The sequence below is a fragment of the Harpia harpyja genome, chromosome 2, assembly GCF_026419915.1.
Source record: "Harpia harpyja isolate bHarHar1 chromosome 2, bHarHar1 primary haplotype, whole genome shotgun sequence".
NCBI classification, from domain to species: Eukaryota; Metazoa; Chordata; class Aves; order Accipitriformes; family Accipitridae; genus Harpia; species Harpia harpyja.
This window is the reverse complement of record NC_068941.1, coordinates 80,487,048-80,514,572: the sequence shown is the minus strand read 5'-3', so window position 1 is coordinate 80,514,572 and position 27,525 is coordinate 80,487,048. Positions and strand designations below refer to the sequence as shown.

Sequence of the window (27,525 nt, the reverse complement as noted above, 5' to 3'; positions counted from 1 at the left end):
CAGTGGGATAGGCCTTCTAGTAAGACTTATCTTTGGATTACATTACTTCACTAGTTTTAAGGCTTGCCAGGGCTTCTGTGCTGTCAGACTTGTTAAAAACATTTGGGGGCAGGGAATTCTAGATGGTTTCAGACCCCTGGATCAACGAGCAGCTGTGTGTCAAGAGGTGATGGGTTTTTTAAGATGGATTTGGAACAAAGATTTCTGTAGGATCCGTCATTGGACACTGAGTTGTCTGTTAAGGCCTTTGGTCTTTTGTGCAGTAAAATGCAAGTTGTCTTGCAGGCTTGTTTCCTAGACTTTATAACCACTTTACCACTTCTATTAAAGAAAATACTTTCCCTGCTAATTTGTAATGCTTTCTCTTTCAAAATTAGTTGTCATCTGCCTTGTTTGGGGGCCTCCTACCACCTCTGCCCAGCTCCTCACTGTGTGTTGCACACCTGATAATTTTACCATGACCAAGCTTTAAGAGTTCAGTACCACACAAACACTGCCTCGAGAGTCCATCCGTTGCTTTCAGTTCAACTGAATTGGGATTCCTTAATATTTTTCTAGTCCGCTAACTAACAAGCTTATTCTGGTGTTTAGCTTAGGAGATGGGCAAGAATGACTGGGGCTTCAGGCCCAGCTGTAGGTGTCCGAGGCTCAATGACCAAACTCTGGGACTTCTCCTCTAGCTTTGGACAGAAACTGGTGACTCAGGAATGGGAATCTTGGAGAGGGGGTGTATTTGAGAGAACAAGCATTACACAGGGCTAATCTCTTTTCTTTTCTTACAGGGTTGGAAGAACATCGTTCTCAGACCCTGAGAAATCTGGACTCTTTTAGCAGTGTGCTACCTAAAGGAATATAAGGAGTTGCTACTTGCAGCTTCCTTGCAATTAATTTTTTGGTACTTGTACCTCTCTTTCTGTGGTTTTAGATCAAGAAACGCCATGAGCACAGTAAGTATTTTACTACTTGATGCAAACCTGATTCTTAAAACCTGTTGCTTATGGTACCTCTGTAAATGTTGTTAAGAGTTTGTGGTAAACATGCTGGAACATAAGCATATAAAAACCTCATGTAACTTCATGTTCTGTGATACTTAAGACTTTTAATCTCTCTAGGTGCTAGCAGTAGTTCAGAAATGCTTACAATGTGAGCAGAAACCTGATATAATTGTGAACTAGTCTTCTCAGTTGCAAACCCTCACGATATGTTTTTGCTTTGTGACCCAGCTGGTGAGAGGTCTGGGGTGATGTCTTATTCCTTGATGTGATGCGTTCGTGTAGGGGTGACCCATACCACCATTTGATGCATATGACAGCCTTTCTGGGGAGGGTTTTGTGTATCCCCGTGTGCTTTTGCCGGTGCTGCAAAGGCGAGGGCCACATTAATATTCCTCTTAAAGAAGGTGCTAAGGCTTTGCTCTCCCTTAGACTCAACGAAAGCGCCGTGGAAGAGCAGTTAATTCTAGGCAAGCTCGGAAACGAAACAGGTTGATGGCTTCAACCACAGGAACGGCTTCAGAAGCAGAGCCAGCAGAACTTGAAGAAAGTGGTAAGCTTTCTTTTCAACTTGGTAAGAACACAAATTGCTTCTGGAGGGTTGGGGTCCCACTTAACGTGTGGGTTTTTTTCCTGTTTCTAGGCCCTTTACTGCGGAGGAAGGGAAAGCTCTTCTTTTAAAAAGCATCTAGTATGGCACTTGTAAACAACAAGCCTACTGAGAGCTGTTGTAGTTTGTTACTGAGATGCGATACATTCAGCACTGGTGATACATGAGTTGTGTGGGAAAGGTACTCGAGTGCAGGTCAAACATGCGAGTGTCTAGTCTGACGAGCTGCGAGTCACTGCAGCTGCCGCTAGAGACAGTGGCAAACTAAGTTTGGGAACTCCCAAGTTTTAAGAAGATAACGAGAAGTTTGTTGTTAGTTGTGCCTTGTCCCTCAAGGGAGAGGCAGTACTTGGTCAGTCCTTTTTTGGAAAAAGTACCAGAACTTCAAAAGCCTCCTTGACCTCCTAAATAGAGATTTAAATTGCCACCTGAAATCCTAGGAAAGATTAGAAGTAATTGTTGGCCTCCAGGCAATTATAGGTCTTTTCCAGTTTTTGCTGTGCATTTGACTATGAAAGGTTGGAAGAGACATGAGACAGGAACATTTACAGCAAGGTGCTGTAAAATTATTATATCCTACATGTGTTTTATTCTGTGTGATAAACATTCTCCAATGTTAGGTGAGTAATCTGTTGCTGTGTACCTCCTGCAAGCTGTTGTCATACAACAGAACTGTATGAGGAGCTGAGCCGCTGTTCCTCTTGCATTGCAGCTTGCAGAAGGCAGCGTGGTAATGCCCTGTGTGGACTCCTGAGGGCAAAGCTTGAGTGAAATGTTGGCTGTGTTGCTGCAGAGGAGAGGGATAGGGCAAGGTTGAATCATACCTCAGCCTCTTACATATAGTGGCAGGCAATTTTACTCCTCTTCCATCTCTGATCTTGTCTCTAATGTTCTGTTTTTAAGCTGGTGAGGAAGTAGTAGATCTCACATGTGAATCTTCTGATCCTGTAGTCGTTGATCCAACTCACAATGATTCTGTTGTGGTAAGTAGTGAATAGCGCACTTATCTAAATCTTGTGGTCACGTTAGGTTTGTGTTGTGCTCCCTGATAGAATCTGACTTCAAGGATAAGGTTTAAGTTTGGAGTTGACTTGCAATGGCATGAAAGCCATGCGTTACAGGTCAACAGAGAAGCTGCTCTGGAGCTGGAGCTTAGCAAAGCCCTTCCTGGGCACTGCAATACCGCCGTGTTTTCCCAGACTGTTGTGAATGTGCATGGGTACTTTTCTTGAAGAATTGCTGCTTAAATGTCTATACAAAAACTGTAACCAGTTTAAGCAGTCTAGAGGTGATCCGATGCCTTTTCGTTGCGTAGACGTGGTGATAAACGCATTTCAAGTATGACATTCTCTAAGGATGTAGACCCCTCGTTCACTAAGTGTTAGTCTAAGGATCAGAGGAAGTCTGGTATACTCGTCATGGCGCAGTCGTGAATGTCGATGAAGAATCCTGCGGAGAAGTACGAAGCTTGAGGAATCTGGAAGGCCGAATGCTAAGGCATGGAAGAATTCTGTTGAAATGCGTATTTGACCTCTATTTGAAGACGCGTACAGTAAAAGGCAGCGGATGTCATGAATGCAGAAGTAAAACTTAATCCTTACAAGGTTTGGGTTTGGGTCATAGTTTACCGAGGCCTTAGGTATTCAAAAAGTCATCGTCTGGGCTTGTCTTCTGGCATCTCAGTAAGTAGCCTGACTTAAAGGGTTAAAACGCGGCTTTGATTTGCCACTTTAGACAGAGTTCCCGTTCAACCCCAAATGGGCCTATGAATGCGTCAACATCTAGGAGTATCACTTCCCGATAGTGGCAGAGTAATCTAAAATAGCTTGCTGCTCCAGAACTTGGGGAGAATACATACCAGTGATGGCTACTGTAACATAAGGAGATGCACTTTCAAGCTGAAGCTATGATAGCTGTATCAAAGATACAGGCGAATGACTTAAATAAAAAGCAAAGGAGGTAACAGTTAGTCTGTGACTTCAGAAATATGAAGTGTTTAGCTGCAATGTCAGTTGAAGGTACTCCTGTCGGAGAGATGCCAAGCGCAACTGTAGCTGGCCGTGGTACAAACTAGTTCTGGTTTTGGCTGGGATAGAGTTAATTTTCTTTCTAGTAGCTGGTATAGTGCTATGTTTTGGGTTCACTGTGAGAAGAATGTTGATAACACACTGACGTTTTCAGTTGTTGCTAAGTAGTGTTTAGACTAATGTCAGGGATTTTTCAGCTTCTGATGCCCAGCCAGCGAGAAGGCTGGAGGGGCACAAGAAGTTGGGAGGGGACACAGCCAGGGCAGCTGACCCCAGCTGGCCAAAGGGGTATTCCATACCATGTGACATCATGCCCAGTATATAAACTGGGGGGAGTGGGGCTGGGAGGGATTGCTGCTTGGGAACTAACTGGTCATCGGTTGGTGGGTGGTGAGCAATTGCACTGTGCGTCACCTGTATATTCTAATCCTTTTAGTATTGCTATTGTCATTTTATTAGTGTTATCGTTACTAGTTTCTTCCTTTCTGTTCTATTCAACTGTTCTTATCCCACGAGTTTTACTTCCCCCCCCCCCCCATTCTCTCCCCCATCCCACTGGGTTGAGTGGGAGTGAGTGAGCGAGCGGCTGTGTGGTGCTTAGTTGCTGGCTGGGGTTAAACCACAAGTTTATTACTCCAAGAAGTCTTTAAAAAACCTGCTTTTTTTACTGCTATTTTTAAAGCTGGAATAGTATTCGATCCAGTCCACAGTGTAGTTTATAACCTCAGTTCTGGGATGCCACTGCTGCCGTGCAAACCTGAAACAAGCGGCAGGAATAGCACGGGAGTATCTCCTGCTGGGATTGTTCCTGAGCCCTTTGCAAGGGAACGGCCTCAGACTTTGCAACATCGTCCGCATTGCCCCAGCTCTAGTTCCAGCAAAGACAATAGTGGGTTTGGGTTGAGGATTTTTTTCTCCAGCAGCTGTTAATCTAATATGAAGTGTTAATGGCTATCACACCTGAACTGGCCTGTTTGGGGGAGGGAGAGGGAAAGAATGTCCTCCAGCCTAAATCGCATTAGGGTCCTGAAACTGGGGAGCAGGGAGAAGGGTGTTCAGGTGGTTCGTAGGCTGCCTCCATTTCTATCCCTTTGCAGCAGTGTGAGCAGAACCAGAAGCAACCCCTTCCTTATTTTCAGAGCAGCAGCTAATTTACTACTACTTCGAACATTCTTCATCAAAATAAGAGAGTGATATCCCACCCTTCTTAGCTTGTTTCGTTGTAATTGCTTAGCTTGTCTGGTGTTTGTATGTAACGCTAGAGGTGCACGCCAAAGTCTAATTGTATTTTCTTTTCTCTCCCTTCCCACATATGTTGATGCAAGATTGTTGAAGGTAAGTTGACGTTTTACAATTTGTAATGTAATTGGCCTAAACTTAAATTTTATTTTTGTCTTTTCCAAAGAACCTGGGCAGCATGGATTGAAACTGCATTTACCAAAAGACAAAGCACAGTGCTAAAGTATCTGGCTGGCCAGCGTCTCGGAGAACGGATCCAATCTGTGTTTGATGGTCACTGTCGGAGCTTGTAGAAAGTATCTGAAATAGAATAGATCAAAGCTGCTCAAAATATGTTTTCTTATTTTCCAAATTCAGAATTTCTGTAAGCCCAAAGTTGATGATAATTTTAATTAGCACTGGAATACCTGCTTTGAATAAGAAAATGTTGAAAGGCTTTTTTAGCCTGTATTGCAGTGAAGTAACTAAAGGCAAAGTTACAGACTGTTTATAATCACGCATTTCAAGGATAGTTCCAGGGCTATATACTTTATAATCTAGCTAACTCACCAAATTTAACTTACAGAGAATCAACGAGAAAGGAGAGATCGCAGACTAAGAGGCCAGCCAAGGTTCCATATCTGTGTCCTGATTAGCGATGATGAAGATGAACCCAGAGACGATGATGTGTATGTGAAAGATAAAGTGTCTTTCTAAAATCTAATTTTTGATATACAGTAGAAACCGATTTCTTCCAAGCTTCTGGGTTCTCTTTGATTACTATGCAAAAACTTCAGACCTAAAATAGAATTGCATTTCTAGAAGAGAACCCCCCAAAACCCCAAACAAACTTTTGTTCAGTTGTTTGTGAAATCCTTATCTAATGTATCTTACAGTACGGCTTGAGATACGCTGAAATGCTTGCAATACATAAAAGACACAGCCAAACAGTCTGACGATATGCTTCATACAATCACACATTTTATAAGGAAGGAGTTCCTGGTATGCATATGTCACTGGGCTGGGATGTTGCCCTAAATTAGAATAGGGGATGTTTTAATTTCTGAGAACCTCTTTCACTTCTAGAATGAATAGTTTCCAAAGGACAGCTAGATGCTTTTGTTACAAAACTCTTGTTTATGTCCTGTGGAAGAGGAAGACTGCCATACATATACTGCACAGCGCTATAGAGTGCTGTTATTTCTAATAACAGAGCAGGGTGACTGACTGCATCCTCCCCTAATGAAAACCTAGACGCTGTTTCCTTTAGGTAAGGGAGACCCTAACTGCTTAATAAATGCAACAGCTTGAGAGAGGTAAAGGTACGCAGGGATCTTCAGATGAAATGCATCACGGCTGGTCTGTGCAGTCGGATGGTTACATGACGTTTTATGTATTGGTAACCCTCAGTGCACGGTGAAATTAATGGATGCGTGTTCTTTCTGGTTTTGTTCTCTCTACCGCAAGGCCGTCTGGTACCGTTAGCTGTCCGATTTGCATGGATGGCTACTCAGAGGTAAGGATCCACATGTTGTCATTGTTTCTTTTTTGTCGAAGGGAGAACGGGGCAGAGGGTGAGCTGTGAAACTCTGTTGGGTTATGTGGGAGGCTACAGACAGCTGGCTTGAAGTACAGGCCTTGGTTTGCCGGTGAAACTAGCTTGTAACCCAAAGTCATTTCTTAGTGGTGTACGTAGAGGGCGAAACACTTTCCAAGATGGCACTGGAAGATCTTTGGGTTCCTTGTTATTCAAGTAGTCGCGTAGCGTTTCCAGATACTCCAAGTCCGATTAGCCTGGTGCCAGTAGACCAGCAAAGCTGAATTCTTTACCCCAAATACCTGTTGTGGCTTCTTTTCTTCCAGATTGTGCAAAGCGGACGACTGATTGTGTCAACTAAATGCGGCCATGTCTTCTGCAGCCAGTGCCTCCGTGATTCCCTTAGGAACGCCAACTCTTGCCCAACCTGCAGGAAGAAACTCACTCACAGACAGTATCATCCCATTTATATATGAGTCCTTCTCTTTCTCAGGACAGACTCAACAGGATTTTGGGGGAAAATGTCGTGTTTTCAGTGCTCTGAAGATTTAAAGAGCAGCAGGTTGTCCACACATCCAAATAAAACTGATTCTTTTTGGGTTTTGGAGAATAACTTGTATGTATATAGACAGCTTTTTTTTATGGTCCAAGCTGCTTCTTGTTAGGTCCCTGGTTATAATGTTAAATTTGTGACTGTCTCTAAAGTAGACCAGCAGCCTGTATCAGAAAGGAAGCAGCTAATCCATTTCCTTCTACTTTTTTTAATGCTTAAATAAGAGGGGTCTGAATATTTTGTTATTTCTTACTCTTTAAATTATTCCCACTGTCGCATACAGGTATGGAATAGTTACCTTTCAAAACACAGATGACCAATTTGCCATTTCATTACACTTTTGTTTTTATCCTGTGAGAAGCTCATGACTACATTGCTTTCTGCCATACCATCTTTGCCCAAGTGGAATAAGTTGTAACGATGGCTCGTTTTATCATAAATCCATATTAAATTGACAGCCAAGGTCATGCAATAAAGTAACCTGCTGTTAACCAGCAATCAGGTGTTTTAAGCAGAAGGCTTGAACATGTAGATGTCTTTATGAACTCCATGAGATCTAAAGTGTGTAGACAAATTGCAACGTGTACAATGTGAAATTGCTTCTTTGAATGTTTTAACTGCCAAGAATTCCTGTATTTGAATCACAACACTGAATTTATTTTCCGAGGTGATGAGATGGTCTCTTGGGTTCACTACTGTTCTATAGCGTGCTCTCCTGATCACTAAGGAGAATGTAGTCTTCTCTAAGGCTTGCTAGTGATGAATAAGCAGCAAACTGTATGCTGTCCTCTTGTCAGCTGAATACCAAACTACCCACAGATCTTCTTACTGTATCAAGCGTACCCAGCGTAATGCTTCAAGTTCAGCGCGTTCACTTGGCTGTTCTCTTCAGTTGTTGACACATGACTGGTTTTAGCCTGGTGCATTGGATTAAAAATTAAATAATTGTGTTGCCGCAGATTTAGGCAGTGGAGGCTTTAAAAGATGTGTTTGGTAGCAATCTTGACTTGGTAGCTTTTTGAGAGAGAAGTTTAATCTCTCTTTGCCCTGAGGGTTGTCCAGCTTTCTTTAAAAGTGTTTTTAGAAAAGACGACAACTCGGATACCTGTCCAGGGTGAGAGAATTCCTCTATTTAAGGAAGGCAGGAATACACAGGTTTATGCACTGTTATCCAGTCACTTCCCGCCCCCCCCCCCCCCCCCCAGGAGTGAGTTATAAATGTCTGCTTTAAACCTGTTATAGCTAAAATCTGCAAGCTGATGTGGAACCCCCGATGAGCTGATACAAACAGGATTACAGTAATTAAATGTAGATGAGATGATTAAAACCAGTACTTTATGATCCACATCTGCAGTAGCTACATCTATGAAAAAGTCCAAAATGAAACTCGGACAACTTCTGGCAGTTGGTTGATTATGAAAACCATTAGAAGCACCATCCTGTGCTGCGGTGCAGCACAACTGTAGGATGTGTTCAGTTAACATTGATACCTGATGTGTCTTTGCTAACCTGTCCTGGGGGTCTGTAGGAAGCCTTTAATTAAAGCAGCTCTTCTAATTAGGTGTCTCAAGTTCTGTATTGAAGATTGCAACCCAAACGTAAAGATGTTTTTCATTAGGATGTTTAGGGCTGTTTCTGGATGTAGTACTACAGAGTTTTGTTCCATAAAGGCTGGCTTAAGAAATGCAGTACCTTCCCCACCCTGGTTTGGAATAGCTTTGGTTCAGCGCCGTTATCAGGAATATGCAGTTTCTGCATCGTGGCAGTATGGTAACTGCTAAAAAGTGACACGTGTTTAGTTACTGTGTGCTCCCATTGGTAATATAAACTACAAGCAAGGACGACAGCAGTCTTAGGGCAGTGCGGTGAGAACAGCGGCTGGCATTGGTGTCCCAAGAAGCAGATAATTGATGAAACAATTGTAAAGATTGTTTAAAGCATTAATTGCATGAAGAGAAGCAGCCCAACGTTAAAACTGTCAAGTTACTCAAGGGCCACAGAAACAGCTTTCTCCCTGTAGCTTAACAGAGAAGAAAAGAAAAAAAAACCCAACAAAACAAAAGTCTGGCCAGTTTTCCTTGGGTGGCTACTGTGCCAGAGGGACAGTAAAAAGAGGGTTTAAGGGATTACCTCTGGGCATAAGGGCGGGTCACGTATTCGTGCATCTTTCACAGTGTACTAGCCATAGCCTAAAATGACTTTGCACAACTCCCTCCGTGTAAATATCACTCTATAGTTTGTGTCTCAATAAATAGATCTAATTGAAATTTAGGTATCACAAACTATATAATATTTAACAAAGAAGTTTTTAGCTTTTGTGTACCCTGTGAAGTGCCACAAATTTTGTGCATCTCAAAATGAATTTTCGGTCTCCGTACATGGAAAAATACTAAATTGCATTACATGCTCTTTTTGGGGGAAGAAGAAAAAATGAAACCCCAATATATTTGAGTTCCACTGATGTCTTACATTGGCAAGAAGTGATAGATAATATAAAGATTTCTTCATTATGTAAATGTATGTCTTGTTGTATATAGTTCAATTTTTCCTGTATTTAATTGTATTCATGTCTGTCTGTCCCATCTATGTTGGACTCTGCTGGTAGGCAAACAGTTCTTTTAACAGGTGGAAATAAAACTGTCGACTTGATCAATCAGAAGCGCTCGTTCTTTTAATTGCACTGTATTAATTGGTCTGGGGTGGGGGGCGGGAAATCCCAAATGCCCAAACCTTTTAGTTCTTTTGGCCATTGTGCGTTGTATGGGGGAAAGGAGAGCAGTGCTGCCTGGGACAGGAGTGATGAGGGGGTGACAGGGTGCAGTCCTGCTCGAGACTGGGCGAGCGGGGGGTGCAGAGGTGGGCTCGTGGGTGGGGGGAGCCCGGGAGCCAGCGACAGAGAGGGCTCGCTTTAAAGGATGGCAGGGTGTTGGGTTATCTCCTTGCTGTTAAGTTGTTGACGAAGCTCATGTTGCCTGTTGCATGCACGTGTCGTGTACGAAGCACCGTGCTGGAGAGAGGGCGAGGAGGAATGCTGAGGAGAGGACCAGGCACGTAGTGCTTTGAAAGACGCTATAAAGCAAGCTTATTTTATCTCTTCTCCAAATAGGTGCTGTTGCCGTGAAGTTCCTCTCTTTTCCCTCTTACTTGCCTTTCTTGCTCATTTTTAATGAAGTTTCTCGACATTAAGGAGAAGGGAAAGAAAGTTTCTGTTCAGGCAGGCCATTTAGGTACGTATGTATAAGCAACTTAAGCAGCATGTTCACCAGGATTGTTTCCCTATGCAAATGCACTGCATCAGAGGTCTACCTGAAATCTTATTTATTCAGTCGGTCTTAGAATAAGTGTTTTATGAGGGCTCTGAACAGCTGCTGTGTGAGTAGATGTATTCTTCGGGATTATGTTGCTGCTAACAACACTCTTTATTAAGTGTGTATGTTTTCTGCTGATCATTGTTTGTGGCAGACTGACGCCTTTCTGCATCTTCTGGTTGCGCTGTTCTTCCCTACCCTCTCTGCCCTAGTTCTGGCTATGCTGGGAAACAGCTTTACTTTCTGGAAGGAAGGGGGCTACCTACTGTTTTGCAGTAGTTCAAAATGGGTGTGCAAAGAGAATTCACATTACCTGGACACGGAATGTTACAGAAGTGGTTGCCTAGGCGAGTCCTGTGCTGAGGAAGCAGGAGGCTGAAAGTCAGTTCCCAGTGTTCTGTGGTAGGGAGCAAACTCTGAGCCTTAGTCTTCTACGTCCCAGGTGAGAACATAAGGCAATTTGCTCACATTTGTGAGAAAACCTCTTGAGTAACTACACAGGTAAATGAATTCATCAAACCTGATAAGGATCATATTGGGGGAGGGGGTTCTGTGTTGAGCCTGGTACATAATAGGCAGTCTAAGTAAAAAAAAAAAAGGGGATGTTGACTTAAATTTTAGAATATTTTCAGTTGGAAGGGACCTACAGCGATCATGTAGTCCAACTGCCTGACCACTTCAGGGCTGACCAAAAGTTAAAGCATGTTGTGAAGGGCCTTGTCCAAATGCCTCTTAAACACTGACCGGCTCGGGGCATCGGCCACCTCTCCAGGAAGCCTGTTCCAGGGTTTGACCACCCTCTCGGTAAAGAAACGCTGCCTGATGTCCAGTCTCGACCTGCCCTCGTGCAGCTTTGAGCCATTCCCAGGCGTCCTGTCCCTGGATCCCAGGGAGAAGAGCTCAGCACCTCCCTCTCCACGTCCCCTCCTCAGGAAGCTGCAGAGAGCAAGGAGGTCGCCCCTCAGCCTCCTTTTCTGCAAACTAGACAAACTCGGTGTCCTCGGCCGCTCCTCACAGCACATTCCTTCCAGCCCTTTCACCAGCTTTGTTGCTCTTTTTGGGACGCATTCAAGGACCTTCGCATCCTTCTTAAATTGTGGAGCCCACAGCAGCACGCGGTACTCGAGGTGAGGCCGCACCAACGCTGAATACAGCGGGACAATCGCCTCTTTTGAGCGGCTGGTTATATATACGGTGTTTGATGCACCCCAGGATGGGGTTTGCCCTCTCGGCTGCCGGGGCACGCTGCTGTCGGCCAGCACCCCCAGATCCCTTTCTGCAGGGCTGCTCTCCAGCCACTCCTCTCCCCATTTAGACTTGTGCCCCTCGGCGTTACTCCATCCTCGGTGCACAACCCAGCATTTCTGCTGGACTTGCTAAATTTCATCCCATTAATCATAGCCCAGTGCTCCAATCTAAGTAGATCCCTCTGCAAGGCCTCTTGTCCCTCAAGAGGGTCAACAGCACCTCCCAGCTTGGTGTCATCAGCAAACTTGCTAATGGTGCGTTCAACTCCCGCACCCAGATCGTTGATAAATACCTTTACCGGAACCGGCCCTAGGATTGAGCCCCGAGGAACACCGCTGGTGACCGGTCACCAGCCAGATGTAGCCCCATTCACTACAACCCTCTGTGCTCTGCCCTTCAGCCAGTGCTTCACCCAGCGCACCATGAACCTGCTCATCCCACAGCTGGACAACTTGTCCAGAAGGACGCTGTGAGGGATGGTATCAAAAGCCTTACTAAAATCCAGGAAACTACATCCGCTGCCTTCCCTTCCCTTCATCCACGAGGCGGGTGACCTTATCATGGAAGAATATCAGATTGGTTAAATAGGACCTTCCCTTTGTGAACCCGTGTTGACTGTGCCTGATGACTGCATTGTTCTTTAAATGCCTTTCAATCCTACTCAGGTATCATCTTCTCCATAATTTTTCCAGGAACCGAGGTTAGACTAACAGGTCTGTAGTTCCCTGGGGCTTCCCTCATGCCCTTTTTGAGTTTGGAATAATAACACTGGCTAGCTTCCAGTCAGCGGGGACCTCCCCAGCCTCCCAAGACCTTTGGCAGATGATCGAGAGGGGTCCTGCCGTAACATCCGCTAGCTCCTTCAGTGCTCTGGGATGAATCCCATCAGGCCCCGGGGACTCGTGAACATTCAGGTGATACAGCCGGTCCCTTACAGTGTCGGTGTCCACAAATAGAAAGTCACTGCTCCTGCACTCGTGGTCCTCCGACTCAGAGGACTAGGCAGCTGAACGTCTATCAGTATTATTAAAGACTGAGACGAAGAAAAAGTATCCAATGCCTCCGCTTTGTCTTCATCTCTATCAGTCAGGTGACCATCTTCAACAAGCATTGGTCCAATGTTTTCTTTAGCCCTCCTTTAGCCTTTGCAATCCAGTGCGACTTTTAAAATGAAAAAATGGGAGAAAATTGACGAGTGGCGTATTGCGTTGCTTTGAACTGTGCGTAAATATATCTCTGGGCTTGAAGATTTGTGACTGAAGAAATACAGGAAGTTTAGGAGGAAAAATATCAGTCAGGCTTCCTTTAACTCAAGGTTATGATTGCCAGTACCATTCCATCCCACTGCATGGTCTCAGTGTTTCTTAATCTGAGAACAGGTTAATAGCCTGCTAATTAGTTTTGATCTTTCTACTGACACAGGCAAAAAGAAAAAAGGGGGGGGAGGGGGGGAGCCAGGGGAGAGATTTTATTTTATGCTTTTAGATGATGTGTTTCTGTGGTCATTGGTGCTCTTGTCAGGTCTTGCCTGAAGTCCCTACAACTCTTGTTTAGAGAAGACTAATTGCCTGGAAAGCCCCAACTCCAGAACTCTGGCATTTGGCATTGTTTCATTTTGTCTTTGAGGCCATAACAAGATGCCTACACCTTGACAGTGGCCCCTTACCATCCCTTTTCTGGGACAACGATGTCCATGGTCTACACAGAGTAGACAAGGGCCTCTACCATCTGCAGGAATTTGCGCCTTTTCAGCTGATGTAATTATGCAGAACTGTGACAAGAGCAGTGAGCTAAATCTTCCAGATTGTTCGGGACCACAGAGGACTCAAGCAGTCAAGCGGCTTTGTCGCAAAAAGCAGTGGATGTTGCTGCGTGTGCCTGTCTTCCCACGTGTCCGCCGAGGTTTGCCTTGTCACAGCCCAGGGAGCATCTTTGGCCTATTCCTGGCTGTGCCCTCTCTCTGAAGGGCTGTGTGCTGGTCTTTGCAGTGTAGGGCGAGGTCGGTATCGGGAGCAAGTGCATCTCTGCCTTGCCGCCTTCTTTTGTTTGACCGCAGTGGGATAGGCCTTCTAGTAAGACTTATCTTTGGATTACATTACTTCACTAGTTTTAAGGCTTGCCAGGGCTTCTGTGCTGTCAGACTTGTTAAAAACATTTGGGGGCAGGGAATTCTAGATGGTTTCAGACCCCTGGATCAACGAGCAGCTGTGTGTCAAGAGGTGATGGGTTTTTTAAGATGGATTTGGAACAAAGATTTCTGTAGGATCCGTCATTGGACACTGAGTTGTCTGTTAAGGCCTTTGGTCTTTTGTGCAGTAAAATGCAAGTTGTCTTGCAGGCTTGTTTCCTAGACTTTATAACCACTTTACCACTTCTATTAAAGAAAATACTTTCCCTGCTAATTTGTAATGCTTTCTCTTTCAAAATTAGTTGTCATCTGCCTTGTTTGGGGGCCTCCTACCACCTCTGCCCAGCTCCTCACTGTGTGTTGCACACCTGATAATTTTACCATGACCAAGCTTTAAGAGTTCAGTACCACACAAACACTGCCTCGAGAGTCCATCCGTTGCTTTCAGTTCAACTGAATTGGGATTCCTTAATATTTTTCTAGTCCGCTAACTAACAAGCTTATTCTGGTGTTTAGCTTAGGAGATGGGCAAGAATGACTGGGGCTTCAGGCCCAGCTGTAGGTGTCCGAGGCTCAATGACCAAACTCTGGGACTTCTCCTCTAGCTTTGGACAGAAACTGGTGACTCAGGAATGGGAATCTTGGAGAGGGGGTGTATTTGAGAGAACAAGCATTACACAGGGCTAATCTCTTTTCTTTTCTTACAGGGTTGGAAGAACATCGTTCTCAGACCCTGAGAAATCTGGACTCTTTTAGCAGTGTGCTACCTAAAGGAATATAAGGAGTTGCTACTTGCAGCTTCCTTGCAATTAATTTTTTGGTACTTGTACCTCTCTTTCTGTGGTTTTAGATCAAGAAACGCCATGAGCACAGTAAGTATTTTACTACTTGATGCAAACCTGATTCTTAAAACCTGTTGCTTATGGTACCTCTGTAAATGTTGTTAAGAGTTTGTGGTAAACATGCTGGAACATAAGCATATAAAAACCTCATGTAACTTCATGTTCTGTGATACTTAAGACTTTTAATCTCTCTAGGTGCTAGCAGTAGTTCAGAAATGCTTACAATGTGAGCAGAAACCTGATATAATTGTGAACTAGTCTTCTCAGTTGCAAACCCTCACGATATGTTTTTGCTTTGTGACCCAGCTGGTGAGAGGTCTGGGGTGATGTCTTATTCCTTGATGTGATGCGTTCGTGTAGGGGTGACCCATACCACCATTTGATGCATATGACAGCCTTTCTGGGGAGGGTTTTGTGTATCCCCGTGTGCTTTTGCCGGTGCTGCAAAGGCGAGGGCCACATTAATATTCCTCTTAAAGAAGGTGCTAAGGCTTTGCTCTCCCTTAGACTCAACGAAAGCGCCGTGGAAGAGCAGTTAATTCTAGGCAAGCTCGGAAACGAAACAGGTTGATGGCTTCAACCACAGGAACGGCTTCAGAAGCAGAGCCAGCAGAACTTGAAGAAAGTGGTAAGCTTTCTTTTCAACTTGGTAAGAACACAAATTGCTTCTGGAGGGTTGGGGTCCCACTTAACGTGTGGGTTTTTTTCCTGTTTCTAGGCCCTTTACTGCGGAGGAAGGGAAAGCTCTTCTTTTAAAAAGCATCTAGTATGGCACTTGTAAACAACAAGCCTACTGAGAGCTGTTGTAGTTTGTTACTGAGATGCGATACATTCAGCACTGGTGATACATGAGTTGTGTGGGAAAGGTACTCGAGTGCAGGTCAAACATGCGAGTGTCTAGTCTGACGAGCTGCGAGTCACTGCAGCTGCCGCTAGAGACAGTGGCAAACTAAGTTTGGGAACTCCCAAGTTTTAAGAAGATAACGAGAAGTTTGTTGTTAGTTGTGCCTTGTCCCTCAAGGGAGAGGCAGTACTTGGTCAGTCCTTTTTTGGAAAAAGTACCAGAACTTCAAAAGCCTCCTTGACCTCCTAAATAGAGATTTAAATTGCCACCTGAAATCCTAGGAAAGATTAGAAGTAATTGTTGGCCTCCAGGCAATTATAGGTCTTTTCCAGTTTTTGCTGTGCATTTGACTATGAAAGGTTGGAAGAGACATGAGACAGGAACATTTACAGCAAGGTGCTGTAAAATTATTATATCCTACATGTGTTTTATTCTGTGTGATAAACATTCTCCAATGTTAGGTGAGTAATCTGTTGCTGTGTACCTCCTGCAAGCTGTTGTCATACAACAGAACTGTATGAGGAGCTGAGCCGCTGTTCCTCTTGCATTGCAGCTTGCAGAAGGCAGCGTGGTAATGCCCTGTGTGGACTCCTGAGGGCAAAGCTTGAGTGAAATGTTGGCTGTGTTGCTGCAGAGGAGAGGGATAGGGCAAGGTTGAATCATACCTCAGCCTCTTACATATAGTGGCAGGCAATTTTACTCCTCTTCCATCTCTGATCTTGTCTCTAATGTTCTGTTTTTAAGCTGGTGAGGAAGTAGTAGATCTCACATGTGAATCTTCTGATCCTGTAGTCGTTGATCCAACTCACAATGATTCTGTTGTGGTAAGTAGTGAATAGCGCACTTATCTAAATCTTGTGGTCACGTTAGGTTTGTGTTGTGCTCCCTGATAGAATCTGACTTCAAGGATAAGGTTTAAGTTTGGAGTTGACTTGCAATGGCATGAAAGCCATGCGTTACAGGTCAACAGAGAAGCTGCTCTGGAGCTGGAGCTTAGCAAAGCCCTTCCTGGGCACTGCAATACCGCCGTGTTTTCCCAGACTGTTGTGAATGTGCATGGGTACTTTTCTTGAAGAATTGCTGCTTAAATGTCTATACAAAAACTGTAACCAGTTTAAGCAGTCTAGAGGTGATCTGATGCCTTTTCGTTGCGTAGACGTGGTGATAAACGCATTTCAAGTATGACATTCTCTAAGGATGTAGACCCCTCGTTCACTAAGTGTTAGTCTAAGGATCAGAGGAAGTCTGGTATACTCGTCATGGCGCAGTCGTGAATGTCGATGAAGAATCCTGCGGAGAAGTACGAAGCTTGAGGAATCTGGAAGGCCGAATGCTAAGGCATGGAAGAATTCTGTTGAAATGCGTATTTGACCTCTATTTGAAGACGCGTACAGTAAAAGGCAGCGGATGTCATGAATGCAGAAGTAAAACTTAATCCTTACAAGGTTTGGGTTTGGGTCATAGTTTACCGAGGCCTTAGGTATTCAAAAAGTCATCGTCTGGGCTTGTCTTCTGGCATCTCAGTAAGTAGCCTGACTTAAAGGGTTAAAACGCGGCTTTGATTTGCCACTTTAGACAGAGTTCCCGTTCAACCCCAAATGGGCCTATGAATGCGTCAACATCTAGGAGTATCACTTCCCGATAGTGGCAGAGTAATCTAAAATAGCTTGCTGCTCCAGAACTTGGGGAGAATACATACCAGTGATGGCTACTGTAACATAAGGAGATGCACTTTCAAGCTGAAGCTATGATAGCTGTATCAAAGATACAGGCGAATGACTTAAATAAAAAGCAAAGGAGGTAACAGTTAGTCTGTGACTTCAGAAATATGAAGTGTTTAGCTGCAATGTCAGTTGAAGGTACTCCTGTCGGAGAGATGCCAAGCGCAACTGTAGCTGGCCGTGGTACAAACTAGTTCTGGTTTTGGCTGGGATAGAGTTAATTTTCTTTCTAGTAGCTGGTATAGTGCTATGTTTTGGGTTCCCTGTGAGAAGAATGTTGATAACACACTGACGTTTTCAGTTGTTGCTAAGTAGTGTTTAGACTAATGTCAGGGATTTTTCAGCTTCTGATGCCCAGCCAGCGAGAAGGCTGGAGGGGCACAAGAAGTTGGGAGGGGACACAGCCAGGGCAGCTGACCCCAGCTGGCCAAAGGGGTATTCCATACCATGTGACATCATGCCCAGTATATAAACTGGGGGGAGTGGGGCTGGGAGGGATTGCTGCTTGGGAACTAACTGGTCATCGGTTGGTGGGTGGTGAGCAATTGCACTGTGCGTCACCTGTATATTCTAATCCTTTTAGTATTGCTATTGTCATTTTATTAGTGTTATCGTTACTAGTTTCTTCCTTTCTGTTCTATTCAACTGTTCTTATCCCACGAGTTTTACTTCCCCCCCCCCCCATTCTCTCCCCCATCCCACTGGGTTGAGTGGGAGTGAGTGAGCGAGCGGCTGTGTGGTGCTTAGTTGCTGGCTGGGGTTAAACCACAAGTTTATTACTCCAAGAAGTCTTTAAAAAACCTGCTTTTTTTACTGCTATTTTTAAAGCTGGAATAGTATTCGATCCAGTCCACAGTGTAGTTTATAACCTCAGTTCTGGGATGCCACTGCTGCCGTGCAAACCTGAAACAAGCGGCAGGAATAGCACGGGAGTATCTCCTGCTGGGATTGTTCCTGAGCCCTTTGCAAGGGAACGGCCTCAGACTTTGCAACATCGTCCGCATTGCCCCAGCTCTAGTTCCAGCAAAGACAATAGTGGGTTTGGGTTGAGGATTTTTTTCTCCAGCAGCTGTTAATCTAATATGAAGTGTTAATGGCTATCACACCTGAACTGGCCTGTTTGGGGGAGGGAGAGGGAAAGAATGTCCTCCAGCCTAAATCGCATTAGGGTCCTGAAACTGGGGAGCAGGGAGAAGGGTGTTCAGGTGGTTCGTAGGCTGCCTCCATTTCTATCCCTTTGCAGCAGTGTGAGCAGAACCAGAAGCAACCCCTTCCTTATTTTCAGAGCAGCAGCTAATTTACTACTACTTCGAACATTCTTCATCAAAATAAGAGAGTGATATCCCACCCTTCTTAGCTTGTTTCGTTGTAATTGCTTAGCTTGTCTGGTGTTTGTATGTAACGCTAGAGGTGCACGCCAAAGTCTAATTGTATTTTCTTTTCTCTCCCTTCCCACATATGTTGATGCAAGATTGTTGAAGGTAAGTTGACGTTTTACAATTTGTAATGTAATTGGCCTAAACTTAAATTTTATTTTTGTCTTTTCCAAAGAACCTGGGCAGCATGGATTGAAACTGCATTTACCAAAAGACAAAGCACAGTGCTAAAGTATCTGGCTGGCCAGCGTCTCGGAGAACGGATCCAATCTGTGTTTGATGGTCACTGTCGGAGCTTGTAGAAAGTATCTGAAATAGAATAGATCAAAGCTGCTCAAAATATGTTTTCTTATTTTCCAAATTCAGAATTTCTGTAAGCCCAAAGTTGATGATAATTTTAATTAGCACTGGAATACCTGCTTTGAATAAGAAAATGTTGAAAGGCTTTTTTAGCCTGTATTGCAGTGAAGTAACTAAAGGCAAAGTTACAGACTGTTTATAATCACGCATTTCAAGGATAGTTCCAGGGCTATATACTTTATAATCTAGCTAACTCACCAAATTTAACTTACAGAGAATCAACGAGAAAGGAGAGATCGCAGACTAAGAGGCCAGCCAAGGTTCCATATCTGTGTCCTGATTAGCGATGATGAAGATGAACCCAGAGACGATGATGTGTATGTGAAAGATAAAGTGTCTTTCTAAAATCTAATTTTTGATATACAGTAGAAACCGATTTCTTCCAAGCTTCTGGGTTCTCTTTGATTACTATGCAAAAACTTCAGACCTAAAATAGAATTGCATTTCTAGAAGAGAACCCCCCAAAACCCCAAACAAACTTTTGTTCAGTTGTTTGTGAAATCCTTATCTAATGTATCTTACAGTACGGCTTGAGATACGCTGAAATGCTTGCAATACATAAAAGACACAGCCAAACAGTCTGACGATATGCTTCATACAATCACACATTTTATAAGGAAGGAGTTCCTGGTATGCATATGTCACTGGGCTGGGATGTTGCCCTAAATTAGAATAGGGGATGTTTTAATTTCTGAGAACCTCTTTCACTTCTAGAATGAATAGTTTCCAAAGGACAGCTAGATGCTTTTGTTACAAAACTCTTGTTTATGTCCTGTGGAAGAGGAAGACTGCCATACATATACTGCACAGCGCTATAGAGTGCTGTTATTTCTAATAACAGAGCAGGGTGACTGACTGCATCCTCCCCTAATGAAAACCTAGACGCTGTTTCCTTTAGGTAAGGGAGACCCTAACTGCTTAATAAATGCAACAGCTTGAGAGAGGTAAAGGTACGCAGGGATCTTCAGATGAAATGCATCACGGCTGGTCTGTGCAGTCGGATGGTTACATGACGTTTTATGTATTGGTAACCCTCAGTGCACGGTGAAATTAATGGATGCGTGTTCTTTCTGGTTTTGTTCTCTCTACCGCAAGGCCGTCTGGTACCGTTAGCTGTCCGATTTGCATGGATGGCTACTCAGAGGTAAGGATCCACATGTTGTCATTGTTTCTTTTTTGTCGAAGGGAGAACGGGGCAGAGGGTGAGCTGTGAAACTCTGTTGGGTTATGTGGGAGGCTACAGACAGCTGGCTTGAAGTACAGGCCTTGGTTTGCCGGTGAAACTAGCTTGTAACCCAAAGTCATTTCTTAGTGGTGTACGTAGAGGGCGAAACACTTTCCAAGATGGCACTGGAAGATCTTTGGGTTCCTTGTTATTCAAGTAGTCGCGTAGCGTTTCCAGATACTCCAAGTCCGATTAGCCTGGTGCCAGTAGACCAGCAAAGCTGAATTCTTTACCCCAAATACCTGTTGTGGCTTCTTTTCTTCCAGATTGTGCAAAGCGGACGACTGATTGTGTCAACTAAATGCGGCCATGTCTTCTGCAGCCAGTGCCTCCGTGATTCCCTTAGGAACGCCAACTCTTGCCCAACCTGCAGGAAGAAACTCACTCACAGACAGTATCATCCCATTTATATATGAGTCCTTCTCTTTCTCAGGACAGACTCAACAGGATTTTGGGGGAAAATGTCGTGTTTTCAGTGCTCTGAAGATTTAAAGAGCAGCAGGTTGTCCACACATCCAAATAAAACTGATTCTTTTTGGGTTTTGGAGAATAACTTGTATGTATATAGACAGCTTTTTTTTATGGTCCAAGCTGCTTCTTGTTAGGTCCCTGGTTATAATGTTAAATTTGTGACTGTCTCTAAAGTAGACCAGCAGCCTGTATCAGAAAGGAAGCAGCTAATCCATTTCCTTCTACTTTTTTTAATGCTTAAATAAGAGGGGTCTGAATATTTTGTTATTTCTTACTCTTTAAATTATTCCCACTGTCGCATACAGGTATGGAATAGTTACCTTTCAAAACACAGATGACCAATTTGCCATTTCATTACACTTTTGTTTTTATCCTGTGAGAAGCTCATGACTACATTGCTTTCTGCCATACCATCTTTGCCCAAGTGGAATAAGTTGTAACGATGGCTCGTTTTATCATAAATCCATATTAAATTGACAGCCAAGGTCATGCAATAAAGTAACCTGCTGTTAACCAGCAATCAGGTGTTTTAAGCAGAAGGCTTGAACATGTAGATGTCTTTATGAACTCCATGAGATCTAAAGTGTGTAGACAAATTGCAACGTGTACAATGTGAAATTGCTTCTTTGAATGTTTTAACTGCCAAGAATTCCTGTATTTGAATCACAACACTGAATTTATTTTCCGAGGTGATGAGATGGTCTCTTGGGTTCACTACTGTTCTATAGCGTGCTCTCCTGATCACTAAGGAGAATGTAGTCTTCTCTAAGGCTTGCTAGTGATGAATAAGCAGCAAACTGTATGCTGTCCTCTTGTCAGCTGAATACCAAACTACCCACAGATCTTCTTACTGTATCAAGCGTACCCAGCGTAATGCTTCAAGTTCAGCGCGTTCACTTGGCTGTTCTCTTCAGTTGTTGACACATGACTGGTTTTAGCCTGGTGCATTGGATTAAAAATTAAATAATTGTGTTGCCGCAGATTTAGGCAGTGGAGGCTTTAAAAGATGTGTTTGGTAGCAATCTTGACTTGGTAGCTTTTTGAGAGAGAAGTTTAATCTCTCTTTGCCCTGAGGGTTGTCCAGCTTTCTTTAAAAGTGTTTTTAGAAAAGACGACAACTCGGATACCTGTCCAGGGTGAGAGAATTCCTCTATTTAAGGAAGGCAGGAATACACAGGTTTATGCACTGTTATCCAGTCACTTCCCGCCCCCCCCCCCCCCCAGGAGTGAGTTATAAATGTCTGCTTTAAACCTGTTATAGCTAAAATCTGCAAGCTGATGTGGAACCCCCGATGAGCTGATACAAACAGGATTACAGTAATTAAATGTAGATGAGATGATTAAAACCAGTACTTTATGATCCACATCTGCAGTAGCTACATCTATGAAAAAGTCCAAAATGAAACTCGGACAACTTCTGGCAGTTGGTTGATTATGAAAACCATTAGAAGCACCATCCTGTGCTGCGGTGCAGCACAACTGTAGGATGTGTTCAGTTAACATTGATACCTGATGTGTCTTTGCTAACCTGTCCTGGGGGTCTGTAGGAAGCCTTTAATTAAAGCAGCTCTTCTAATTAGGTGTCTCAAGTTCTGTATTGAAGATTGCAACCCAAACGTAAAGATGTTTTTCATTAGGATGTTTAGGGCTGTTTCTGGATGTAGTACTACAGAGTTTTGTTCCATAAAGGCTGGCTTAAGAAATGCAGTACCTTCCCCACCCTGGTTTGGAATAGCTTTGGTTCAGCGCCGTTATCAGGAATATGCAGTTTCTGCATCGTGGCAGTATGGTAACTGCTAAAAAGTGACACGTGTTTAGTTACTGTGTGCTCCCATTGGTAATATAAACTACAAGCAAGGACGACAGCAGTCTTAGGGCAGTGCGGTGAGAACAGCGGCTGGCATTGGTGTCCCAAGAAGCAGATAATTGATGAAACAATTGTAAAGATTGTTTAAAGCATTAATTGCATGAAGAGAAGCAGCCCAACGTTAAAACTGTCAAGTTACTCAAGGGCCACAGAAACAGCTTTCTCCCTGTAGCTTAACAGAGAAGAAAAGAAAAAAAAACCCAACAAAACAAAAGTCTGGCCAGTTTTCCTTGGGTGGCTACTGTGCCAGAGGGACAGTAAAAAGAGGGTTTAAGGGATTACCTCTGGGCATAAGGGCGGGTCACGTATTCGTGCATCTTTCACAGTGTACTAGCCATAGCCTAAAATGACTTTGCACAACTCCCTCCGTGTAAATATCACTCTATAGTTTGTGTCTCAATAAATAGATCTAATTGAAATTTAGGTATCACAAACTATATAATATTTAACAAAGAAGTTTTTAGCTTTTGTGTACCCTGTGAAGTGCCACATTTTGTGCATCTCAAAATGAATTTTCGGTCTCCGTACATGGAAAAATACTAAATTGCATTACATGCTCTTTTTGGGGGAAGAAGAAAAAATGAAACCCCAATATATTTGAGTTCCACTGATGTCTTACATTGGCAAGAAGTGATAGATAATATAAAGGTTTCTTCATTATGTAAATGTATGTCTTGTTGTATATAGTTCAATTTTTCCTGTATTTAATTGTATTCATGTCTGTCTGTCCCATCTATGTTGGACTCTGCTGGTAGGCAAACAGTTCTTTTAACAGGTGGAAATAAAACTGTCGACTTGATCAATCAGAAGCGCTCGTTCTTTTAATTGCACTGTATTAATTGGTCTGGGGTGGGGGGCGGGAAATCCCAAATGCCCAAACCTTTTAGTTCTTTTGGCCATTGTGCGTTGTATGGGGGAAAGGAGAGCAGTGCTGCCTGGGACAGGAGTGATGAGGGGGTGACAGGGTGCAGTCCTGCTCGAGACTGGGCGAGCGGGGGGTGCAGAGGTGGGCTCGTGGGTGGGGGGAGCCCGGGAGCCAGCGACAGAGAGGGCTCGCTTTAAAGGATGGCAGGGTGTTGGGTTATCTCCTTGCTGTTAAGTTGTTGACGAAGCTCATGTTGCCTGTTGCATGCACGTGTCGTGTACGAAGCACCGTGCTGGAGAGAGGGCGAGGAGGAATGCTGAGGAGAGGACCAGGCACGTAGTGCTTTGAAAGACGCTATAAAGCAAGCTTATTTTATCTCTTCTCCAAATAGGTGCTGTTGCCGTGAAGTTCCTCTCTTTTCCCTCTTACTTGCCTTTCTTGCTCATTTTTAATGAAGTTTCTCGACATTAAGGAGAAGGGAAAGAAAGTTTCTGTTCAGGCAGGCCATTTAGGTACGTATGTATAAGCAACTTAAGCAGCATGTTCACCAGGATTGTTTCCCTATGCAAATGCACTGCATCAGAGGTCTACCTGAAATCTTATTTATTCAGTCGGTCTTAGAATAAGTGTTTTATGAGGGCTCTGAACAGCTGCTGTGTGAGTAGATGTATTCTTCGGGATTATGTTGCTGCTAACAACACTCTTTATTAAGTGTGTATGTTTTCTGCTGATCATTGTTTGTGGCAGACTGACGCCTTTCTGCATCTTCTGGTTGCGCTGTTCTTCCCTACCCTCTCTGCCCTAGTTCTGGCTATGCTGGGAAACAGCTTTACTTTCTGGAAGGAAGGGGGCTACCTACTGTTTTGCAGTAGTTCAAAATGGGTGTGCAAAGAGAATTCACATTACCTGGACACGGAATGTTACAGAAGTGGTTGCCTAGGCGAGTCCTGTGCTGAGGAAGCAGGAGGCTGAAAGTCAGTTCCCAGTGTTCTGTGGTAGGGAGCAAACTCTGAGCCTTAGTCTTCTACGTCCCAGGTGAGAACATAAGGCAATTTGCTCACATTTGTGAGAAAACCTCTTGAGTAACTACACAGGTAAATGAATTCATCAAACCTGATAAGGATCATATTGGGGGAGGGGGTTCTGTGTTGAGCCTGGTACATAATAGGCAGTCTAAGTAAAAAAAAAAAAGGGGATGTTGACTTAAATTTTAGAATATTTTCAGTTGGAAGGGACCTACAGCGATCATGTAGTCCAACTGCCTGACCACTTCAGGGCTGACCAAAAGTTAAAGCATGTTGTGAAGGGCCTTGTCCAAATGCCTCTTAAACACTGACCGGCTCGGGGCATCGGCCACCTCTCCAGGAAGCCTGTTCCAGGGTTTGACCACCCTCTCGGTAAAGAAACGCTGCCTGATGTCCAGTCTCGACCTGCCCTCGTGCAGCTTTGAGCCATTCCCAGGCGTCCTGTCCCTGGATCCCAGGGAGAAGAGCTCAGCACCTCCCTCTCCACGTCCCCTCCTCAGGAAGCTGCAGAGAGCAAGGAGGTCGCCCCTCAGCCTCCTTTTCTGCAAACTAGACAAACTCGGTGTCCTCGGCCGCTCCTCACAGCACATTCCTTCCAGCCCTTTCACCAGCTTTGTTGCTCTTTTTGGGACGCATTCAAGGACCTTCGCATCCTTCTTAAATTGTGGAGCCCACAGCAGCACGCGGTACTCGAGGTGAGGCCGCACCAACGCTGAATACAGCGGGACAATCGCCTCTTTTGAGCGGCTGGTTATATATACGGTGTTTGATGCACCCCAGGATGGGGTTTGCCCTCTCGGCTGCCGGGGCACGCTGCTGTCGGCCAGCACCCCCAGATCCCTTTCTGCAGGGCTGCTCTCCAGCCACTCCTCTCCCCATTTAGACTTGTGCCCCTCGGCGTTACTCCATCCTCGGTGCACAACCCAGCATTTCTGCTGGACTTGCTAAATTTCATCCCATTAATCATAGCCCAGTGCTCCAATCTAAGTAGATCCCTCTGCAAGGCCTCTTGTCCCTCAAGAGGGTCAACAGCACCTCCCAGCTTGGTGTCATCAGCAAACTTGCTAATGGTGCGTTCAACTCCCGCACCCAGATCGTTGATAAATACCTTTACCGGAACCGGCCCTAGGATTGAGCCCCGAGGAACACCGCTGGTGACCGGTCACCAGCCAGATGTAGCCCCATTCACTACAACCCTCTGTGCTCTGCCCTTCAGCCAGTGCTTCACCCAGCGCACCATGAACCTGCTCATCCCACAGCTGGACAACTTGTCCAGAAGGACGCTGTGAGGGATGGTATCAAAAGCCTTACTAAAATCCAGGAAACTACATCCGCTGCCTTCCCTTCCCTTCATCCACGAGGCGGGTGACCTTATCATGGAAGAATATCAGATTGGTTAAATAGGACCTTCCCTTTGTGAACCCGTGTTGACTGTGCCTGATGACTGCATTGTTCTTTAAATGCCTTTCAATCCTACTCAGGTATCATCTTCTCCATAATTTTTCCAGGAACCGAGGTTAGACTAACAGGTCTGTAGTTCCCTGGGGCTTCCCTCATGCCCTTTTTGAGTTTGGAATAATAACACTGGCTAGCTTCCAGTCAGCGGGGACCTCCCCAGCCTCCCAAGACCTTTGGCAGATGATCGAGAGGGGTCCTGCCGTAACATCCGCTAGCTCCTTCAGTGCTCTGGGATGAATCCCATCAGGCCCCGGGGACTCGTGAACATTCAGGTGATACAGCCGGTCCCTTACAGTGTCGGTGTCCACAAATAGAAAGTCACTGCTCCTGCACTCGTGGTCCTCCGACTCAGAGGACTAGGCAGCTGAACGTCTATCAGTATTATTAAAGACTGAGACGAAGAAAAAGTATCCAATGCCTCCGCTTTGTCTTCATCTCTATCAGTCAGGTGACCATCTTCAACAAGCATTGGTCCAATGTTTTCTTTAGCCCTCCTTTAGCCTTTGCAATCCAGTGCGACTTTTAAAATGAAAAAATGGGAGAAAATTGACGAGTGGCGTATTGCGTTGCTTTGAACTGTGCGTAAATATATCTCTGGGCTTGAAGATTTGTGACTGAAGAAATACAGGAAGTTTAGGAGGAAAAATATCAGTCAGGCTTCCTTTAACTCAAGGTTATGATTGCCAGTACCATTCCATCCCACTGCATGGTCTCAGTGTTTCTTAATCTGAGAACAGGTTAATAGCCTGCTAATTAGTTTTGATCTTTCTACTGACACAGGCAAAAAGAAAAAAGGGGGGGGAGGGGGGGAGCCAGGGGAGAGATTTTATTTTATGCTTTTAGATGATGTGTTTCTGTGGTCATTGGTGCTCTTGTCAGGTCTTGCCTGAAGTCCCTACAACTCTTGTTTAGAGAAGACTAATTGCCTGGAAAGCCCCAACTCCAGAACTCTGGCATTTGGCATTGTTTCATTTTGTCTTTGAGGCCATAACAAGATGCCTACACCTTGACAGTGGCCCCTTACCATCCCTTTTCTGGGACAACGATGTCCATGGTCTACACAGAGTAGACAAGGGCCTCTACCATCTGCAGGAATTTGCGCCTTTTCAGCTGATGTAATTATGCAGAACTGTGACAAGAGCAGTGAGCTAAATCTTCCAGATTGTTCGGGACCACAGAGGACTCAAGCAGTCAAGCGGCTTTGTCGCAAAAAGCAGTGGATGTTGCTGCGTGTGCCTGTCTTCCCACGTGTCCGCCGAGGTTTGCCTTGTCACAGCCCAGGGAGCATCTTTGGCCTATTCCTGGCTGTGCCCTCTCTCTGAAGGGCTGTGTGCTGGTCTTTGCAGTGTAGGGCGAGGTCGGTATCGGGAGCAAGTGCATCTCTGCCTTGCCGCCTTCTTTTGTTTGACCGCAGTGGGATAGGCCTTCTAGTAAGACTTATCTTTGGATTACATTACTTCACTAGTTTTAAGGCTTGCCAGGGCTTCTGTGCTGTCAGACTTGTTAAAAACATTTGGGGGCAGGGAATTCTAGATGGTTTCAGACCCCTGGATCAACGAGCAGCTGTGTGTCAAGAGGTGATGGGTTTTTTAAGATGGATTTGGAACAAAGATTTCTGTAGGATCCGTCATTGGACACTGAGTTGTCTGTTAAGGCCTTTGGTCTTTTGTGCAGTAAAATGCAAGTTGTCTTGCAGGCTTGTTTCCTAGACTTTATAACCACTTTACCACTTCTATTAAAGAAAATACTTTCCCTGCTAATTTGTAATGCTTTCTCTTTCAAAATTAGTTGTCATCTGCCTTGTTTGGGGGCCTCCTACCACCTCTGCCCAGCTCCTCACTGTGTGTTGC

At 44.5% G+C, this 27,525-nt stretch overlaps 2 protein-coding genes and 1 long non-coding RNA gene across 7 annotated transcripts; all 3 read left to right on the top strand.

Moving 5' to 3' along the window:
- The first annotated feature begins 439 nt into the window (after positions 1-439).
- On the top strand, positions 440-5,740 carry LOC128138918 (E3 ubiquitin-protein ligase RNF4-like). Of its 3 annotated transcripts, none has more exons than XM_052780646.1 (4): positions 440-947; positions 1,425-1,545; positions 2,506-2,585; positions 4,955-5,740. In XM_052780646.1, the coding sequence occupies exons 1-4, from the start codon at positions 939-941 to the stop codon at positions 4,988-4,990; spliced, it is 246 nt and encodes an 81-aa protein (XP_052636606.1). In that variant the 5' UTR covers positions 440-938; the 3' UTR covers positions 4,991-5,740. The 3 variants fall into 3 exon arrangements, 2 of the variants coding, with proteins under 2 accessions (XP_052636606.1, XP_052636607.1); XM_052780647.1 differs by having other exon boundaries at positions 441-947; positions 5,035-5,740; XR_008234186.1 differs by lacking the exon at positions 4,955-5,740 and adding an exon at positions 2,918-4,172 and having other exon boundaries at positions 442-947.
- Positions 5,741-5,834: 94 nt separating this feature from the next.
- Positions 5,835-9,590, top strand: LOC128138919 (uncharacterized). The gene is made up of 2 exons (XR_008234187.1): positions 5,835-6,363; positions 6,711-9,590. It is a non-coding gene; the product is annotated as an uncharacterized LOC128138919 (long non-coding RNA).
- A 4,395-nt stretch (positions 9,591-13,985) lies between these two features.
- On the top strand, positions 13,986-19,285 carry LOC128138917 (E3 ubiquitin-protein ligase RNF4-like). 3 transcript variants are annotated; one of them, XM_052780643.1, is made up of 4 exons: positions 13,986-14,493; positions 14,971-15,091; positions 16,052-16,131; positions 18,500-19,285. In XM_052780643.1, exons 1-4 carry the CDS (start codon positions 14,485-14,487, stop codon positions 18,533-18,535), a joined length of 246 nt encoding a protein of 81 aa, XP_052636603.1. In that variant the 5' UTR covers positions 13,986-14,484; the 3' UTR covers positions 18,536-19,285. The 3 variants fall into 3 exon arrangements, 2 of the variants coding, with proteins under 2 accessions (XP_052636603.1, XP_052636605.1); XM_052780645.1 differs by having other exon boundaries at positions 13,987-14,493; positions 18,580-19,285; XR_008234185.1 differs by lacking the exon at positions 18,500-19,285 and adding an exon at positions 16,464-17,697 and having other exon boundaries at positions 13,988-14,493.
- The last annotated feature ends 8,240 nt before the right edge of the window (positions 19,286-27,525 follow it).